The sequence below is a fragment of the Eurytemora carolleeae genome, unplaced genomic scaffold (assembly GCF_000591075.1).
Source record: "Eurytemora carolleeae unplaced genomic scaffold, Eaff_2.0 scaffold1765, whole genome shotgun sequence".
In the NCBI taxonomy this organism is placed as follows: domain Eukaryota; kingdom Metazoa; phylum Arthropoda; class Copepoda; order Calanoida; family Temoridae; genus Eurytemora; species Eurytemora carolleeae.
Window position 1 is genome coordinate 1 of NW_019397650.1, and position 21579 is coordinate 21579.

At 31.2% G+C, this 21579-nt stretch overlaps 1 protein-coding gene across 1 annotated transcript; it reads right to left on the reverse strand.

Moving 5' to 3' along the window:
• Positions 1-2382: 2382 nt before the first annotated feature.
• On the reverse strand, positions 2383-21332 carry LOC111715337 (beta-1,3-galactosyl-O-glycosyl-glycoprotein beta-1,6-N-acetylglucosaminyltransferase 3). Its single transcript, XM_023490657.1, has 21 exons — positions 21255-21332; positions 19793-19876; positions 17804-17898; positions 17323-17406; positions 16763-16829; positions 16446-16482; positions 16330-16387; positions 15744-15814; positions 15311-15336; positions 14980-15032; positions 13819-13879; positions 13097-13135; positions 10873-10923; positions 10480-10524; positions 9523-9566; positions 7598-7637; positions 6835-6999; positions 5106-5171; positions 4883-4936; positions 4246-4310; positions 2383-2488 (listed from the first exon to the last, which is right to left on the reverse strand). Exons 1-21 carry the CDS (start codon positions 21327-21329, stop codon positions 2455-2457), a joined length of 1314 nt encoding a protein of 437 aa, XP_023346425.1. The 5' UTR covers positions 21330-21332; the 3' UTR covers positions 2383-2454.
• Between the last annotated feature and the right edge of the window lie 247 nt (positions 21333-21579).

Sequence of the window (21579 nt, forward strand, 5' to 3'; positions counted from 1 at the left end):
ATTTTAGCAATAAACGTTATCTTATCTTATCTTATCTATAACCAGGTGAGGAACCAGTCTGGTCTTCCCCCATTTCGGGATTGTCCTGGGACGTCCTTCTCCATCCTAGTAAAAAATAATAAAGTAGGGACTAATGAAAAACTTAAACTTGAAAAACATTGTCCATCTGCGTCTCTAACATTGTCAACTTAACTCGTGTCAAATTTAACTTCTGTCAGTCTGTCGAAAATATCAGAGCTTGATGAAAATATTTGCGCCATACTCATAAACTTATTAACGATTAAAAAAAATAAAAATAAGGTCTTTTTACCTTGGAATTATTAGTTAAACATTCACAATTGTAAAAGTAACAGTTAACTGTGGCTTGGGCTGAGTTGGCGTCTATTTTCAATGCCGCGTTATGCGCAAGCTTACCGATAGTACTCTAGCATTCCGGTTAGGGTGGACCGAAATGAAACAGAACTATTTCGCCGAATATTATCAAAAATGAGTGTTGTTATTTGGGCCTCCAATTTTTTCAACTTTATCACCATCTAATGTATGCTAAAAATTCAAGTCATTAACTCATATTCTCAAATATTCAGCGAGACGGTTTTACAATTTATTATCATTTTTATACAAACACGAATAAAAATAAGAAAATACTATACAAATCAATATTGCATGAATAATAATCCAGAGTGAGGAGGATCTCCAGGGTAACCTCCTATTCAGGGAGTTGGTGCTCAACTGCTTATTTTCCCCAAGTTTCACCCCACCCTTGCCTAGATTAAACCCTAGCTACCCGGGAGCTGGCCGGCCATCTCCACCAGCGCCCGGGCCTCTGGAATAACGGAACATTTGGCGTGGCTTGGGTTATCGGCGTGGCTTGGGTTATTTATAGAATTCACGTATAAACACAAATAAATCCGTTAGGATTCAAAAGTCTATCCAAGAGGTGAAGGGGGGGGGGGCATGATACCCCTAGATAGCTATGATCTCAGCAATCTAAAAATCCCTTGAATCGCTGAGCGTAAAAGATCAACAAAATCACACTGTTACAGTATTAGAGAGCGACAATGTTTACTTTTCCATTTTTAGCATTTTCGGACCATGCAAAGCATGATTTTTTTTCAATTTTACGATAAAAGTCAGGATTCTCTGGGAGGTGATTTTTTGCTTGTAATCGCACATCGTTTGCACTTACTTCCACAAAATTCATTTTAGCTTTTCTAAATTTTTATTATTAAGAGTAAACCAAAAGTTTTAATCGATAAGTAATTTTTTCGGGCCCTCTCTCTCTTCTAATTTTTGCACTGCAAGGTATGACGGTTTCCATGCATACCAAACTTATTTATTTAATTTCAGGAAAGTTTCACCAAATTTTGTTAAAAATTGCACATTTGATAATAATAAGACATTTTTTAAATGCTAAAATTGTCAAAAAATATTTCTTTTGAGAAAATGGACAACCATAAACATAGATGTAGGGCTGGGCACGTTCCGACTTTTTTGAAATCGTTCCGTTCCGTTCTAGAACGAGGGCCTTCAGATAAATCGTTCCGTTCTCGTTCCTTTTTTGTTGTATTGTTCTGTTAAGTTCCGTTCCGTCCTGTTCCGTTCCGTTCTGAGTAGAAGAACGGTCTTCCAGTTCTGTTCCATTCTCGGCGTTCTTATTTAAAGAACGGTTCCATCCCTCTCGTTCCGTTCTTAGTAAATTAACGTTTCTTAGTATAGAACGATTACTAAAACCGAGTTACCTTAAAAAAGGGGGTGTACAATTTGTAGATTTTTGAAAAATATTTAATTTTCATAATCAGTATTTCAATAATATCAAAACGAAATAGAAATAAATTATAGAAAACAATTTTTTCAACCTAAATTCCCCCCCCCCCCCTTCTCCTTTTTCCCCTTTCAGCTCCCATTCCTCAAGAATGTAATGCATTAAATCCTTGCAGTGGCGTAAATAAGGGGGGTTATTGGGGTTATATAAACTTGAAACACATTCCTGATTTAAAATGCGTTCCCAACTTAGAACGCGTTCTTGAAAATAAGAACGCCTTAACGATTTTAACCGTTCTTTTCAAGCAATTCCCGTTCCGTTCCGTTCCGTTCTTTTACTAATCGTTCCAAAATTTTTAAGAACGCGTTCTGAGCGTTCGTTTTTTTTCGGAACGATGGGATCGTTCTTGATCGTTCCGTTCGTTCTCGGGAAAGAACGATCGTTCCACCTGGAACGCGCCCAGTCCTACATAGATGGTACCCCTTTGCTCAAAAAGTATCATTCTTTTGATATCAATAACAACAGAAACACTGCAAAATAATTTTTTGTCCTACCAATGCAACCAGATAAACTAAAATTTGTACAGATTATAAGTATTTAGTAAGCTATTTTTGCGCCGATTGCTAATGATACATATAGATTTTATTTCATAGGATTTGTCAAGAAATTACAAGTTATTAATATCAGCTTTATTATGCTTCTTTGTCCAAACCGTAGATCATCTCACTGAAAAATAGAAACGTTATCAAATATCCAATCTAAAAATAGAAACGTTATCAAATATCCAATCTAAAAATAGACACGTTATCAAATATTCAATCTAAAAAATCTGTAAAAAACTTTAAAAACATTTCAGTGGTGTCTTTTATTTTTCTTCTTTTGATGCTGAACAGTTTTGATTGTAATTTCTTTTTCAATTAAAATATATTATTTATAAAAATACAAATACAGGGTTATCCCACAAAGGATGAGACTGTAAGGACGACCTGTAACTTTTAAAATATGACACTTTAAAAGATGTAATTAAGTTTTCTGCTGTGAACATTGTTTTTATGGCTTATATGTAATGATTTGGCTAATTAAGAAAGAAACAAGTTTACAGTGGCAGGGAATCATGAATACTGACTGTTTAAATTCCTTACAGTCGTCTCTGAATTCTCATCTTTTCTAGGTAATCCTGTATAAAAGTAAATAAGGAGAAAGAAGACGACATTCTGATAACTTAACTGTAGCATCATAATGATGTATTTATAATTTGGAATATAGAAGCAAGGGTCAAAAGTAACAGTTGGGAGAAACGAATAGATGAAGAAAAATTATAAATAAAAGGCAATTGATAAATGTTAAAGTTTTACGACAAGATAAATCAGGATCAAAATCTAATGAATCACGAAAAGTAGTTGAACTTCGTAATTAAGTGGAACCACGTCTTGTAAACTTGAACCGCGCACAAGAGAGTGATTCAACTTAGTCTATGTAGTTCAACTAATTCTGGCCATTTATTAAATTTGATTCCTGGTATAAAAGTAAACCTTTGTCTAATGAACGATACAAGACATTTTCTTGTACAGGGTTACCCGCAAAGGATGAGACTTCAGAGACGACTGCACGGAATTTTTTCATTCTTTAATTTCTATGTTCGTGGTTCCCGATAGTTTTAAACTTGTTACTTCCTTTGACAGATCATTTAATACACATATAAAAGTTTATGTTATAGTTTGAAAACCAAACTAAAGCTTCAGAGTTAGCCTGACAAAATTAAGGATTTTTAGGTCGTCTTTATAATCTCATCCTTTGTTTTTGTAAATTTTGAGTTAAGAGGAACTTTGAAAATTATTAAACATTGAGAGTCATCTTAAATGGACTGTAAAGGATGAAAGGGGGAAAAGACTGAAACCTGAGATTCTCAGGAGTTGGACGATACCTATAAGACATCTATCTGATGTTCCTGTCTCAAGAAATTGACATAAAACTGTGTCAAAATTATACCAAAACGTATATATGTAAGATATACATCCGTATCACGTGACCAGAACTCTCTCCAATGGCAGTGCAGCATACTGGTCATGTGATACAGACAGAGACACGTGACAATATTACTGCACTGCCACTGGTTGGAGTTCAGGTGACATGTTTCAGACGCATAAATAATGTTATCAATTATATCTATTAAAAATGATAAATTATTAAATTCAAATAATAATAGGAGCAAACTTAAGTTTCTCAGGCTCCTCTGGGATATCCTTGATTTCAGATTGATTGCTTATTTGTTGAATATGATCTGTTTAATACTACGAATCATATACAACATCTTACATATATATATGTTTTGGTATAATTTTGACACCGTTTATATCAATTTCTCGAGACAGGAACATTAAACAGAACTCTAATATGTCTCAATCAGCTCCTGAGACTCTCAGGTTTCAGCCTATACCCTCTTTTATTTTTCCTTTACAGTCCCTTTAAACATATATTCTTACTTTAAACACGTGACTACAGATGGATCTAAATCAGAATCAAATTTATTCATGACAAATCCTTTCTCCTAAAATAAAACAAGAATAAAACAATTTTAAAGAATTTTTGGAAATGAAAAGTGAAGTGAAATTTGTGAAGGGTAAATGTTAATTCTGAATATTCTGAACTTTCGAGATATATGTAATTGAAAGTTTTTTTTTTTAAATCCAATGATATTCTTAATTTGAAACTTTATCAGGATTTATTAATCTTTAAATTTCATAAGCAATTCCTTATTTATTAGAAATTTCTGTTTGTTTGTTTGTCTGTTTCTCATAACCGTTGTCAATTAGGCATACAAAAGCTTTAAAATAAGGATTACTTGAACTTAAGCTGAGTGCCCTTTGATTACTTTATGTGCAGTTTTAAGTAAACTAGCCTTCCAGAGCGCTTCGCTCAATTTTAGATTTTAACTATTGATTGTTTCTCTTTTTTTCAATTTTTTAAGGCAAATTTTTTTTAATTCTAACTATCCATAAACCTTTTTTTGAGATCATGTGAGGTCCCACAAAAAAATTGATCCTGATCGGTTCAGCAGTTTTGACAGACAAGCAAAGTATATATATATAAACATATATTAAATATTTAATCTATTTTTACTTGAAGAATTGCTGGAAGATCTAGTAAAGACAAAACACAGATCTCACGCCGAATCTAGAAAGATAGATAGATAAAAATAAATAGATTAATATATAGATAGTTAGATATATATGTAAATAGATGCTTTGTTGTTATTATTATTATTGTTATTATTATGACTGTAATATATTATTATCATTATTATTACTATTATTATTATTATTATTATCATAATCATCATCACCTGGCCATAGCAGTAATGATCACTATTTAGCCAAAATGTTTTTCGCATCTGAAATTCGACTAGATCCTGCAGAAAATGCCAAATAATTCATAAATAACAAGTGAAAATCTGTGAATAATGTAAATATGAACATTTATGATAAAATATGAACATTCATGATAAAATATGAACATTTATGATAAAATATGGGCTTTCTATAGTAAACATTGTAATTTTTTGGAGGTAAATTTCGATCAGTGCAGCCGTAAATAGAGATGAGCCGTTCGGGTTTTTTTACCGTTTGTTAAAAAAATCGAACGTTCACTTGGTAAAATCGTTCTTTCAGTAAAATCGTCTATGCACCAAGATCTTTCTTTCTGTTAAAGGTTAGGTTAGGGTTAGCCGGTTTCCAAAAAAAATTTAAACAATTTTAGTAATTCATCGATAAAATTGAAACGATCATTAACAGTTCGTTTTATAGAAGCTATTGTTTTATTTTTCTGAAAGATCCAATTCGTTTCACATAGATTAAGCATATATAAAAAGTTTCATTCATTTTTTAGACCGGATCGACTTTGAAGTGTCGAAACGCTTTGGGTTTTGATTAGGGTTTCCAATGAAAAGTTTTTGCACGAAAATAGTGTAGAAAATGCGCAAAGATATTTCGTACGTTCCAAGTAAAAATTGCACGAAATTTCGATATTATTTCGCATCAGCTATTTCGTGCAAATTCTGAAGAAAATCTTGGTTTTTGCGTATTTCGTTGTTTCCAGCTATTTCGCTATTTCAGCCAATTTCCAAACAGGAGAAATGTATAACTAATTCACATCTTTCCTTTTCTCGTATTCATACACCACATTGTACAAAAAATCCAAGTTTTCATTATCATAAGCATTGCCCAATTTCGTACCAAACTATGATCTTGTATTTATCCGCAAAATTATGCAAAATTTGTTACTTAAATTCTATATTCATGCGTAATTTTGTGCAAATACAATGATTTTTTTTGAATTATTATAGAAATATTGTCCTAAATTATTTCTTTGATATCTACTACTTTCAGAGATATGGGCTTCTAAGACACATTTCTAAGTCATAAATAGTAAAGATATTGACCTAATATTTTGGATCTGAGATCCCTAATATATTATAAAGCCATAACTTAAAATCTAGCCAAATCTATTTTTGATCATAAAAAAAAGTATAGAAGGCTCGCAATTTCGTGCAACCCTAGTTTCGTATTGATACGTAATTGATGTGAAATTCGTGCAAAAAACACGAAACTGTTGCGCAAGAGAAAATACTGTTTCGTGGCCCGTGGGAAACCGTAGTTTTGATTTTACCGCTCTATATATTACCGCTCTTTAAATTACCGCTCTATAAGTCACTTATATTTTTCTGTAACCCTTTAGAACAATAAAGCACCTGTTTTTTAGCTTTGGTTTTAAAGAAGCAATCGGCTTAAAATTCTCATAGATTTTTTGCTTAAAATCTTGCTACCTTTAAATCACAGTGGTTTCTTCATTGTTCGTTAATTTTTCTTAACGTTGCCATCGATCACGAAAAATTTGGTTTTTTAGAAATGTTTTGTTCGTTAAGTAAAACTATTCCCATCCCTAGCCATACAAGTTTGGACCCATTCGGTTCAGCTGTACAGGTAATATCGGATATAAACAGATAAAGCAAAGCAACAAACAAGACAAACGTTTAAAGAGTTAGACTTTAGCATATTGGATTTTTTTGGATTTTCCTTGTTAAAAGAGAAATCCTGAAAAGGAATTTGTTTGAGGTTTTCAGTGCTGTTGTTGTTGTTGATGTTACTGTTGTAGTTGATGTTCTTTATAAAAACTGTTGCCAGGGTTGGGTAGAAATGTTCAACTGCCACCAAAACATCCTTTAACCAAACTCGTAATTCCTAAATATCAATTAAAATTTTTTTTTAGTTTTTAATGGGTGAAAATTATCATCATCGATGCACAATCAGAGACTGCTTTTGAAAGATGACTGCCTTTAATTCAAAGACCTGTCCACCAAGACCTCACAACTGTATTTTAGTGCAGAGTCCTTTTTCAAATCCATTTGGAAAATCCGATGCAATTTTTGGAATCTTAGAAATAATATTTGGATCCAATAGTTAATTCCCATAATTAATTTTATTAATTCCCATAGTTAATTTTATTAATGCCAATAATTAACTTTATTCATTCCCATAATTATTTTCTTTTTTTAACCAGAACCTTAGAAATCAGGCAATTTTAGAAGAAAAAAACATGCAATCAAAGGAATTGAGTCAACTTTGCCACCGACTCTGAATTTCTAAAATCTATATCTTTGCAACCCGATGTTGCAGACATTAGATATTTTAAGCATATATGACTTCTGTTAGATAAAAGTTTGAAATGTTGATTAGAAAATTTGATTTTGTGGGAAAGACTCAATTTCTTTGACAAAACAATTAAGCAGAGGTAAAAAGAAAATGACAAATAAAAGTTGTCATTATTATTTTTATTTACCTTGGATAGTTCGTCATTTATCACATAATCTGCAAACTTCCTACAAAACAGTTGATCAGTCAAAGATGGAAAATTATCTCTCAGATTTAGTTCGCGTATTAGGAGCAAAAATAAAAGCACAGTGATGTAAACACGGCGTTAATTAAAAAGGTAAAAAAAATGCAGGGGCGTATATCCAGGTAGTGGGGTTGGTTAGCCCACAGGGATGACGTCCCCCCCCCTGCATTAAACTCAATGATTGCAAACTTTTCCAGAAAAAATTGATGAGAATTTTGCCAATTACTTCTTAGAAACTAAAACCAACAACAAGTTCTAAAATGTATGCGTCAAGGGTGATAAAAAGGTGAGTTAGGGAAATAGAAACAAAAGCCAAGGCGTTGAAAATTTATGCAATTTTTCTAACAAAATATATATTTTTCTAACATGTGCATGTATAGGGCTACACAAAATATAAGGGAGTTAGGGAGATCAAGACGTTGTGACAATTCTAAGGTGATCCTATATTTAAAAATGGATGCATTTTTAATAGCAGTCTGGGATATATGTGCCCCCCACCCCACCCTCCAAATGCTCTTTTATTAACAAGTGAACAAGTACATGCCCCCCCCCCTACCCGTCAAAGTTAAACAAATTTGCTTGTGTTAGTTTTGTGAAGTTGTGTCAATATTTGACCTGTTTACAGCATTGAAGAAAAGATTTCCAATTACTGTTATCACTTATTCAGGAAAAAAGATTAGAGGATTAAAGGGAGTGTTAATATATTTTGATGTATATTGTGTAAGCATGATCTTATATTTCACTCGAACAATATTTTTTTGTTTAATCTTATGATTCTTCAATAAAAAAAAGTAAATAAAAAAAATCACTAAAGTAAACAATAATTGAACTAAAAATATCTTTTTATGTGGTTTACAATGAGATTTGTAACCGGGTGGAATATGAAGACGACATTTAAACATTCTTAAGTGTGCGTTTGAATAGTTTGAAAATGACTGTTAAGCAGGATTTAAAGTGAATATTGATAGTCGTCCTTCTTTTCCCCTTAAAGGGACTTATACATGTAATTTAAAGTCACTCTCCATTCACAACGGAACCCTTTAAACCTTTGACTGATCAAGGATGACGGACTTATCCGTATTTTTTCTACGAAAATGCTTGTAATTGTTGAAAACCTTGTTTACAATCTGTTTTTCAATAATATATACTTGGGAGGAGAAAATCAGCAGGAGCCTATAATAAGATTATATAAAATTTAAGAAATATTAATAGATACTTTCCGGAAGTCTCAGATCTTTAGATAAACCACGTTGGATATTAAGTATTCGTAATTTACGAGAAATATATGTTATGTCACATTCATTGAATTGACACTGTAAACTAGCATATCCTGCCATGTTTACCGGTTCTTGAACACCATTTTACAGATTAACCATACACAAAGATAGACACTCAGCCAACTCATCTCACGAAACCTCGATTCCAAGAGGAAGTGGGGTTCATACAGTACATATACTGCAGGGTCTGCCGGTTTTGTTTTAAACTTCGATTTTTGCATATATTTAGATCATATGTTTAGTAGACATTTTGCCGGCGTACCCATCAATACTAAATAATCTGAGAGAAAGATAGATATTTTCCTCCTATAATGTAAACAAAAAATAAGAAAGTAAACAAATGAAGCACTGGAAAAATTACTTGTTTTTAAGAATAGTACACAAACAACCCCAATTTTTCTAAAATTATACTGTTTTGCCCAGCTTGCCTGCTGTACTCAGTGCACTGAATCTCTACTTTATGAGATTAACACATTTCGATCGATGATCAGCCAAAGGTTTAAAGGGTACTGTAATCCCTTCTTTACATGGAAGATCACTTGAAATTACACAAACAGTCCCTTTAAACCTGTTTTTCTTTAGTTAGTTTACCTGGAAATTGCTACATTCTTAATTCCATACATAATCGTCAGATTCTTGAAACAATAATAAATTATTTATTTATAGAAATGTTGTTAATAATGTTTTTACCCCACTTTGCGGCACCTATACCAAGTTATCAATATGAACCCAGTAATTAGTTCACGGGCAGCCGTAGTACATTTGAATTTCTTAGCCGGGTCAACCTTTCCGGTCCCAGTTTGTACTGTATCGCCCGGACATTGGGTAAATATAGCAGACACTCAATAGGACTGGTTGAATTTACTTTTACTAAATGATCAGGGGTGCGTGAGTTGTAAACCCATAAAGTATCCTCTTTTCTTATAATTTTGAAACCTGATATTGGAATGGAAACCTACAGTGAGAACCAGAAAACTTTGGAAAATGAAGCAAACATTAAAGCTATAATTAGGTGCATTTGATGTTGTGACTTCAAATAGTTTTATCTCTTACATATTAAATTACTTATTAAGTGAAATGGGTGTGTACAATTGCTGTGATTAATGTTCATTGCTCGGACTACTTGAAGCAATAACTTTATTCCACAGTTTTTGGTTATCACTGTATGACTATAACAAAAGTCAGAGAAAGAAAGAAAGAGAAAGAAATTAGGAAAGAAAGAAAGAAAAAGAAAGAAAGGGAAAAAATAGACAGAAAGAAAAAAAAGAAAGAAAGAAAGAAAGACAAAAAAGATAGAAAGAAAGAAAGAAAGAAAGAAAGAAAGAGAAAAAAGATAGAAAGAAAGAAAGAAAGAAAGAAAGAAATAAAGAAAGAAAGAAAGAAAGAAATAAAGAAAGAAAGAAAGAAAGAAAGAAAGAAAGAAAGAAAGAAAGAAAGAAAGAAAAAAAGAAAGAAAGAAAGAAAGAAAGAAAGAAAGAAAGAAAAGAAAGAAGGGAAGAAAGAACAATAAGTTTCTGCAAATGAAAATGATAAAAAAAAATTCGAAACCTTAGGAGGAAGACTTTTCAGAGAACTTGTCACTCTTGGCACATTCTAAAATTTGTAATTATTTTAAAATTGTATATCCCTGTTTTTTTGGGGGTCACACCCTGTATAAACATTTTATAAATTTCATACAATCAAAGGGATATAACTTCAAAGAACCCTGTAGTTTCGGATTTGCAAATTTGATTTTAAAAAGTACGAGTTTTCCTTTTTTTATCCGCAAAAACGCTTCTTCTTGCAGCTATATTATTCTTACTTTCTTATAGTCACAGAAGAAATATGTTTTCTTTTGAATTTTCAGAAAGGTTTACAGGGTACCGCTGTGGATAGGATATATGATAGGACACTTGCAATGGCGTCACATTAAATACTATTTCATGATTTTGTAAACATCACCTTGTAATAACTTCCGAATAGTGTGGTATCGGCTTTTCCACTTTCAGCTCCCTGGTAGAGAAAATTATTTTTTAACTTATTTTTAACTATGAATGATTATTGTTTTAAGCGAAGCTTAGCTCGAAATTCTAGTTTGCAAGTTGTTTTGTGATATACAACTTGCCATGTGATTTTTTGTTTGAAGTTTGACGTTTTCAGGTAAGAGGTTTTTTTTGCTTTGTGATTCTAGGTTTGGCGTTTTAGACTTCACGTTTTTTGTCTTGATATTTGGGCTTTGTTGTAAGACACAGTGTTCGGTAATTATGTCAATACAATGAGGATGACTTTTTATTAATAATGCTTTGACCCATATAAACAAGCATTTTTTTAAATTACAAGTTTACGATTAAACAAAGAGAAACTGTTAACTGACAACCTAGTTATCTAGCTTTGATAACATCTGTCTCCACTCTATCTGACACAGTGTTAACCACGTAAAATGAGAAACTGTTAACTGACAACCTAGTTATCTAGCTTTGATAACATCTGTCTCTACTCTATCTAACACAGTATTAACCACGTAAAATGAGACTTCAGAGAGGATTGTATGTAATTTATACTGTCTCGTTTCCTGCAGTTGTAAACTTATTTCTTTCCTTGCCAAATCATCTATTAAGCCATTAAAAGGCTAAAACCCACTCTTGTATGCCGAGTCTATTAGCGCCTGATCCAACAGGGTTCAGTCATGTGTTTGTTGTCTATTCTGAACTAATGGAAATATTATGGCGCTATCATCTATCTTTCTATCTATCTCATTATCAAATCAGAGTTATGAATCCCTCAATCGGCACTATCAGTAAATGGAAATATTTACTTCTACTGAAACTGTAGTGAACCATGTAGATGACTGAAATCGATTAGTAAAAATCAAAATTGAAATAGAAAGTCGTCTTCATTGTCTTATTATAATCGCCGACGACTGATGGAATTATTTTACGTTTTTAGACTAAAGGTATTGATGTGTTTCCATGAAAGACTAATCAATACAAATTGGTTATTCCAATATTAATATTTGTTCTCAATAAACCTCATACGGATCCACCCTATATAAACATATCAAGCATGGGAAATTATAACTTATTCTTTAAATCCTACACTACTGGGGATCCTACGCAAATTATTACTTATTCTTTAAATCCTACACTACTGGGTATCCCACGCAAATTATTACTTATTCTTTAAATCCTACACTACTGGGTATCCCACGCAAATTATAACTTATGCTTTAAATCCTCTACTGGGGAGCCTACGCAAAATATTACTTATTCTTTAAATCCTACACTACTGGGGATCCTACGCAAATTATTACTTATTCTTTAAATCCTAGACTACTGGGTATCCCACGCAAATTATTACTTATTCTTTAAATCCTACACTACTGGGTATCCCACGCAAATTATTACTTATTCTTTAAATCCTACACTACTGGGTATCCCACGCAAATTATTACTTATTCTTTAAATCCTACACTACTCGGTATCCCACGCAAATTATAACTTATTCTTTAAATCCTCTTCTGGGGATCCTACGCAAAATATTACTTATTCTTTAAATCCTACACTACTGGGGATCCTACGCAAATTATTACTTATTCTTTAAATCCTACACTACTGGGTATCCCAAGGAAATTATTACTTATTCTTTAAATCCTACACTACTGGGTATCCCACGCAAATTATTACTTATTCTTTAAATCCTACACTACTGGGTATTCCACGCAAATTATTACTTATTCTTTAAATCCTACACTACTGGGTATTCCACGAAATGTTCTGCGGGACCACTGGACACCCTGTAGTGCAGCTTGAGTTTGCAATTAAATTTATTTGAATATATAAATGAATACTAGGCTTTTCATTATTTAAAATTTTAATTGTGGTTCTATCTGTGAGGATCTTCTCTTTGTACAATAAGAAAAAATAACATAAAAAGTTCGCGATTTAAAATTCGCGCATCCTAAAATTTTTAAAAATCAAATACTTCTGTACACAAATTATTGTAATTTTGAGCATCCATTACCCTTCCCTGGTGTCATGTGAGGTCCCGCACAAAATTTGGGCCCAATCGTTTCAGTTGTTTTGACGTTTATTGGATACAAACAGACAGTCAGACAACCAAACATACATAAAAAAGATATAAAACCATTTGGTGTAATTGTATAAAATTAATTTGATTAAATGTTTACCTTGGTTAATTCATAAGAATATTTCCATCTATCTTGAACCTAAATAAAAAAATATAAATGTGTAAACAAAATTAGAAGTAAGCAGAAAAAAAGTTTTTTGTATAATTTTTTTTTAAATTTAGAAAAATATTTGTTGAATGGATGAACGCAAAAATTACTACCTTTAAAGGGACAGTAAGTGTGATTTTAAGTGACCCAGTCAATGCCCGATTCACAATGGTATTCTTGAAACCTTTATCTTATCAATAATGTAGAAGACATTGTCGTTTTCAAGTGTTTAATTATGGTAATTCATAAACGTGTTACTGCAATAGAAATTCGCAAGTCAAAAGTTTAAAGCATATAAATTTCACTTGTAGGGAATCATTCATTTGACTTACCGTCCCGGTTTGCCTTATATGGTCTGTTTTTGTACTGTACAGCTTGTTCTAGCTGCTTAAAAGTCGGCCCAGCACTTGAAATGAACCGGAGTTTACAGTGAAAGGGTATTGTTGTGAAACGAAGATGCCCCTCGACAAATAGAAGGTTATTTGAAATTATGCTCACAGTCACTTTAAGTGCAAAATAAGTTTTGTTCATTAACAGACTCTTTCGTTCATTTTTGAAAACCTCCGTTCCGTTAACAGAAGTTTGCCCAGCCCTAGTAGGGGGGGGGGGGAGGGTTACCTGCGAACGAGGAAACTGTATATCCTAGTAAGGGGGGGGGGGAGGGGGAGGGTTACCTGCGAATGAGGAAACTGTATATCCACAAAACCGATATTATTTCTCACAGTTTTCAACTTTCTAAAAAACAACATTACAGTACAAAGGAACAAAAAGAAAAAAAATATTATTCGAATTATTATTTGTAATTATTCTTTTTCATAATTATTGACTGTGCTGTGCTGTGTTGCAAATACAAACTTAATATAAAAGGGGATTGTAAACTCAATAGAAATTCGGTGTTGTGAAAACAAAAAATCTAGAAATTTACCCATGTCTGAGAGCAAAAAAAAAACATTGCAAAAATACAAGAATGGGCGGATCTTCGATTTCAAAAATAAACAAAACATTCAGTATTTTTTGGCGAGTCATTCCAAGCTTAGAAAGAGTTTTCTTTTATGAACCTAAAACTACTGTTTTAATTAAATTATCTTTTTTCATGTTATTTCATCCTTATTTTTTATAATTATTGTCTGTCCTGTTTTCATACTTTTCCATCCTTTTTTTAATAGTCATTGAATGTACTGTGTTGTAATTCCATGGAATACAATACAGTATATATTATTTAGTATACATAATCTATAAAAACGATTAATTATGTTTCAAGACAACCTATTTGTGAACCCAATAGAAAGCATTGTCAGTTCTTAGAAAAACTCGAACAATTTTCCTTATTATCAGACCCAACTCATTTACGTTTTCATCTGAGCTGAACAGTTATTTCAGAGGTGTACGCATTTTTAGTACTGCAGTGTACTGTCTCTGGACTGTAAAGAAAACACAAGACTGATATCACAGCCTGACATGGGATTCATCTTTCACAAAAAAATCAATGAAATATTCTGGTCAAAATTTTCAGAATTAAATGCTTCTATCCTCCTCGCGTAATAAAGGAACACTGAGACATCTATGCTTGTTTATAAACACCGCCCAGAGAGAACTGGTTTCAATATTTACGCAGAGTATACGCAACTGCAATTAACTTTCCTTGCATTATAACCTTGAGTACAACAGAATTTTTTCATTTGAGCAAAAAACCACGTGGCGAGAGTTATCATGATTTTTTTAAATTCTACTTAATTTTAACAAATAATAAAATCAGAAAGTAGTTGTTTTTTTATTTTTATTTTGGGTGAATAAATAAGTTCTGGGCGTTAAATAATTCAAGACTAAGCAATTACCTGACTAACTCAGAGTTTGATATTAGAACAAACTCACTACCCACAATATTAACCTGAAATATTGAGAATATTAACCTGAAATATTGAGAATATTAACCTGAAATATTCAGAATATTGACCTAAAATATTCAGAATATTAACTTGAAATATTCAGAATATTAATCTAAAATATTCAGAATATTAATCTGAAATATTTAGAATATTAACCTGAAATATTCAGAATATTAACCTGAAATATTCAGAATATTAATCTGAAATACTCAGAATATTTCATAACAAATATTAACGATAATAAAAAATATGATAAATACCATAACACAATTTTACTTACATAATATTGCCAGTTGTGAGGAAACTCTAAAAAATTAATAATATTGTTCAAACAAATTTATATCAAATCAATTGATAAAATGTATGCATGAAAAAAACGAAAAGGAAGGAAAACAAAAGTATTTAGGAAATATTTAGACAAGTTTTGCTCAAGGTCCAGAAAAAGATATTTATATTTTCTATCCTTAATTTGGCTAAAAATCATTCTAGAATAAGTTTGAACTTTTTTGGTTTACTTTTACATTTTAAATTTTATATTTTACATTTTACATTTTACATCTTCTGTCTTAAACTAATATTCATTTATATTATTTATATTTATGTAACTAAAAATCTGCTAGATACCAAATCTTTAAAAACTTTAAAAGGTTAAAATTTTATCTTGAAAATCTCATTTTTTCTTTTTTCTATTTTTGGTCAGTAATATCATTTGCCTAACAGTTGTTGTAAAGCCAAGAGATCTCCTTCAAGCAGAGAAGAATGTTGCCAAATTAAAGATATAGATCTAAATATAAAATTCATGTTAAAGGGAGTGTTTGCCAAATTAAAGATATAGATCTAAATATAAAATTCATGTTAAAGGGAGTGTTTGCGAAAATTTAGTGTCCTTCATTAATAAAGTGGCATGTTACACTCACAACAGTACCCTTGAAAGAATTGATGAGATATCCATGTTTTGCTTATTTTAAAATTGTATTTGGGAATTTGTAACTAGGCTATAACTTTAGAATTGAGCCCTAAGCATATTTGAAAATATATCAATAACGAAATGAAGCCAATAAAATTAACCCCGGCCAAGGAACTAATTTCTCGCCACAAATTCTAATTTTCTGATTCCTATATTTTTGCAACCTTATTTTGTAATTTGTAGGCATTTTATTTCAAATATTTTCCAAATATTTTACTCCGGGTTACAAAGATATTTCCAAGGTAGAGTTTGTAATCAGTTCTTTACGTAAATATATCTATTCGAAAAGATTTGCCAATTTTTTCCGCTTTTTCATTTTTCGCTTTACTTACTTTTTAGAAATAAAGATATTGTTGTGCACTTCTGAGAGACATTGTACAAGCAAAGAAACTGAAAAAAAGATAATTTTATTAAAAACTTTTTAAAAAAGGATTTTTTAATTATTTACCTTGTTTCACAAAAGCAGCATCCGATTTGCTGTCTAACTAAATTATAAAACTTTTAATAACTATTAATATCATAAAATAGGTTGACAATCTATTTGATATCATAATAACAAATTATAACGCAATTTTTAACCCCAGGGGGAAAAATATTTTTTTAGCAAATATCAGCAATAACCGCCAAAAGTCCAATGTAAAATTAAAACGTTAAAACAACTTTATCCATTTTCAATGGTCCTTTTTTTGTTTTCATTGTAATATCGATTGAAGATCATTTATTGAAAAATGTTTGAAGTTAAGAATTCAATCCGACGACAATTACCTGAATGCAATAAAGGTTATGAGGCCGGTAGACCGCCTCCAATAGGTTGAATAATTGTTGAAAATCTCTAAAAAATTAAATATACAAAATTTTATTAAGAACAGAGATGAAAACTTTTAAATAAGACGGAGTTAATCTGTAAATACATTTACAAACTACAATTTGTATTTGGGAAGTTTAATCCTATTCCGTGTTGACGGAAGGATAATGTAACATATATTTACCTATGAGCTAGAATACTGGAAGATAATGAAACATATTATATTATTATTATAAAGATTTATTCACACAAAAAGATATAAATACATATATGAATGATGTAGTTTAAATTTGTTACCTATTATATTTACCTATGAGCAAGAATACTGAAGGATAATGGAATATATATTTACCTATGAGCAAGAATACTAAAGGATAATGGAACACATATTTACCTATGAGCTAGAATACTGAAGGATAATTGAACATATATTTACCTATGAGCTAGAATACTGAAGGATAATGGAACATATATTTACCTATGAGCTAGAATACTGAAGGATAATGGAATATATATTTACCTATGAGCTAGAATACTGAAGGATAATGGAACCTCAAGCTCCTCTGGTGTTCCATGTTTTACTCGGGATAATATACTGTAACATCTAATCAAAATTAATTTTCTTTATTCTGCTGACTTCTCTCCACCCTATGATAACCACTCTAGGTTGTAGGAATGCAAAAATAAAAAGGAACACAAAGTCTAAATGAAAAGGCACTCAACACAAACCTTTAAAGAAACAACATTTACAATCGTATATATCAATACAATAAATACAAATTTCTATTTCAATGTTAGTTTCTACTTACACAGACATGGAAACAAAAAGAAATTATCAATTAAGACCTTCCTTTTGTTTACTTTCAAACTTGTAATTTGAAAAATGCTTGTTAGGGATTAAAGCATTAATAAATAGTCGTCTTCATTGTATTGATATAGTCGCCGACCACTGTAATTTTAATACAAAACTAATCATTTATTCATAGCAATGTATATTTCACCTGTTACTTAATATGTCTGACTGTAATTTTTGAAATCTTAGTTGATTTTCTTCTTTGATATTTTTACAGTCCTCCTCTGATCTGCACTTTAACAACTAAAAAAAGAATTATTTCTGATTGTTTAAATATACATATGATAAACGTAGAACAGTTGCAGAACCTTGCACTCTAAATCAGGAAATAAAAAAAATGCTTTTATTTAATAACTGCTGGCTGCCAAATAAGCGACATAAAATCGGTTATATTCAACAAAAAACGATTTAATTCTTCTTCTTCTTCTTCTTCTCTTCTTCGGCAGTCATCCGATTTTGCAGACATCTAACTTATTCTGCCAGATAAGCAATTTTTTGTAGAATATAATCGATGTTTATCGTTTTCTGGCAGCTATCCAAAAACGCGATTTTTAATTTCCTAATTTAGATTGTGCCTTAAGGCTCCAACCAGAGTTTAACAATTTTTTGAAAGGAAAAAAAATGTCAACATTTTATTAACAAAATTAAAATCCTCGAAAATTTTTGTCAATTTCATAAGGCGATAAAAAATGGCGTCTTAAAAACTAGTGCTGGAACAAAGGCTTTAAAAGCCTGGTATATTAATAAAAAATATAAATAGAATTATTGATTTAACATTGCTACTAGACCGGTTTCGTGATAATTATCTGTATATTAAAACCTGAATCAGATTCTTTATTTATTTTCAAATTAAACTATGTAACAACATCAAATGCACTTAATGTCGTCATTCAATTTCACAATTAAATGGACCGCACCCCATCTGTAAGTATAAAAGATTAAAAGTAGAAAGTTGACAATCTATTAATAATGCACGTATAAATCAAATTGATACTAACTATGAAAGAATTTACAGTTAGACATTTCTACTTTTCGCTAAAACTGTTTTCTTTAATTTTTCGTTTCAATTGTTGGCGAGAATTTTTTCTTCACATATTAGAACAAGAAAAGAAAAGAATTGAGTCATTGTTACAAACTCTGATTTTCTAAACCCTATATCTTTGCAACCAAATGATACTTGGAACTATGAATTCTGTTAGTTTAAAAGTTCACACCATCATATTGCACTGTACGGAAATAGGGATTAGTTTATAGCTAAGACTCGAGTATTTTTCGGATGAAATTTAAAAACCTAAAATTCAAAGTTTACACAAAGTTTAAAGGGAGTGTTCGCGAAAAATGAAAGGGGGTATAGGCTTAATGCGATAAAAAAGCGCTTTTGATCGCTACTGATCTTACTTCTATCTGTTGCGTATATAAGGAGAAAATTGTTAAAGCCGTCTCATACCGAATAACTTAGCGGCCATACAAATTGAGAAAATTGCAACATACGACTTAGACCGTAAAAAATCAATTTAATTTTAAACAAATCATTCAGATATTACAACCTATAGTCATCGATTATCTTTCGCCACATTTATATACAGTTGATTTTTCATAATATGTTTTAATTGTTATGATCTGAGAGTTACTTATAAAACATTTATTCCTGTTTCGAGAATTTTTGGTAATGAAGACGACATTTTCATATTTTCCAGGAATGTTTGAAAACAAGTTGTAAGCTAAATATTATTTAAAAAAACAAAATCAAAACTAGTATGAAATATTAAATATATACAAATGTGGCGAAAGATAATCGATGACCATAGGTTGTAATATCTGAATGATTTGTTTGATATTAATTTGATTTTTTACGATCCAAGTCGTATGTTCCAACTTCCTCAATTTGTATGGGCGCTACGCTCTTCGGTATGTGACGTCTTTATCAATTTTCTCCTTATAGACGCAACAGATAGAAGTAAGATTAGTAGCGATCAAAAGCGCTTTTTTATCGCATTAAGCCTATATCCCCTTTCATTTTTCGCGAACACTCCCTTTAAGACATGGTGATGAGAAAATTTGGTGGTAAATTACGAGAAAAAATTTCATTTTATTTTCATAATTTCCGTAATTTCATGTAAAATATAATTTATCTCACCTTGCATGTATTGTTAAGGTTTTGGTCTAAGAGCATTCTCCGAACCATTAAACTTGTCTCAAAGCAACCAGGTCCAGTACCCATCTTTTTAGAGGCGATAGTAGAAAAAAACATAATCAAGAGCAAAACTAGAGTTTCTAGCGAACGAAAACTTTCGCAATCTTGCGCGAAAATTTCGTGAAAAACAAACTAAATATCTAAACATTTTCCTTTAAAACAAAAAATGCTAAATTTCCCGAAAAAAAAAATTTGTTTGAAAAAGATATCCACTGATGTGCTAGAACGCTCCTCAATTCTATCCAGATTTTTTGTTTCGATAATACAACAATATCTAATTTTTTAACTTTAAGGATTGCCCAACGTTGCCCAGGTTAATATTATTACTCAGAGTTATTCCCACCGTTTACCCGCACTTGGTATTAAAACATGATTTAAGCTGACGTGCCTGGCGTTGCCCGTAGCATTTCACAAAAATATCCAAAAATTTGCCTATGTCAACCTCGATTTTACCAATTTGGTCTAGCCGTTTGGCAAACTATAGCGAATATATTTAAAAAATATACACATTAGAGCGAAGCTATAGCTTTATTAGACGTGCAAAGAAATTTAAAATAAAATTGTCAAAATTGCGTGTTAACTGTTAATTGCAAACATTTCTAAAATTATATTGTAATGTTTCATGTATAAGTTGCATCGGCATAACATTAAACAAAAAGCTAATTTAAACAGAGTTTTAAATATATAAAAACTACATAGTACACAAGATATAAAGAGGATCAGTATTATACTTCAGTGAGACTCATAAAACTTTGGAATAAAAAGACGACAGTTAATATGTATTTGATTGTTATAGAGCAAAAAGTTTTACTAATAACTTAAAAATCAACTTTTTGGGTCTGTATATCATGTTCAATAGTTTTTCTAAAATCAGAACTTTAAAATATATTTAAATATAATATATATATATATATATTTTCGGACAAACTATAGAATTACGAATCTATATAAGAAAGTCCCCGGAAAAAAAGTTTCTGGAAAAAAACCTGGAAATAAAAACTTTGGAAAAAAGTCCAAATTTTCTCAAGTCCTTGGAAAAAATGTCACTGGAAATAAAGTCCTGTGTTTTGGATTCCTGGAACTTTTTTACACGGGACTTTTTTATTGTGAAATTTTAGTATTTTTTTCCGGAAACTGTTGGCGGTTACCTAGAATTACACCTAGATAAATGTCTAATTTAAATAAAATGTTATAACATGATTTACTCTTGTCATGTTATTAAATTCCGTGGACTATACAAAGTCTTTACGACCGTCGAGATGTAGTCCATCTTTTTTGGGGTTATTTGTTGTACATACGTTGTACGTACTTGCACATTGTATGTACCAACAAATATATATTTCTTGGTATGTACATATGTTGTATCTATATATGTTTTCTGATACAAACACTGAAAATATTTTACCATCAATGTTAAAGTTGAAATAAAGAGGAATGGAAGTAAATAGAAGTATCTTTTGCATCGGTACAGCCCCTTCATTCTTCATCTGAAAATCAGTCTTTCTTACTTTCATATTTTTTACATTCCTATTTTGAATAACCCGAGGCCGAATTTAAACCGCGTCGCTGAACCGCCAAACAAAGGTTCCAATTGAGCGCCGGCTCAAATCTCGAAACACTGAATACAATTTCAAGTGGAGCCAACCATGTTTAAGGCACGTCTCAAATTCTTTAATTTCTGCCTCCGGAATAATATAAATTGATTGATGACTTTAAAGTAGTCTTGACCT

Coding starts and splice junctions, on each gene's coding strand:
- LOC111715337 (XM_023490657.1), bottom strand. CDS start 21,329: ATGAAGGGGCTGTACCGATGCAAAAGATACTTCTATTTACTTCCATTC. Junction 15,815..16,329: donor AATATCTTTATTTCTAAAAA/GTAAGTAAAGCG, acceptor TTTTATATTTAG/ATCTATATCTTTAATTTGGC. Junction 10,525..10,872: donor TATTCGGAAGTTATTACAAG/GTGATGTTTACA, acceptor TACAAATTTTAG/AATGTGCCAAGAGTGACAAG.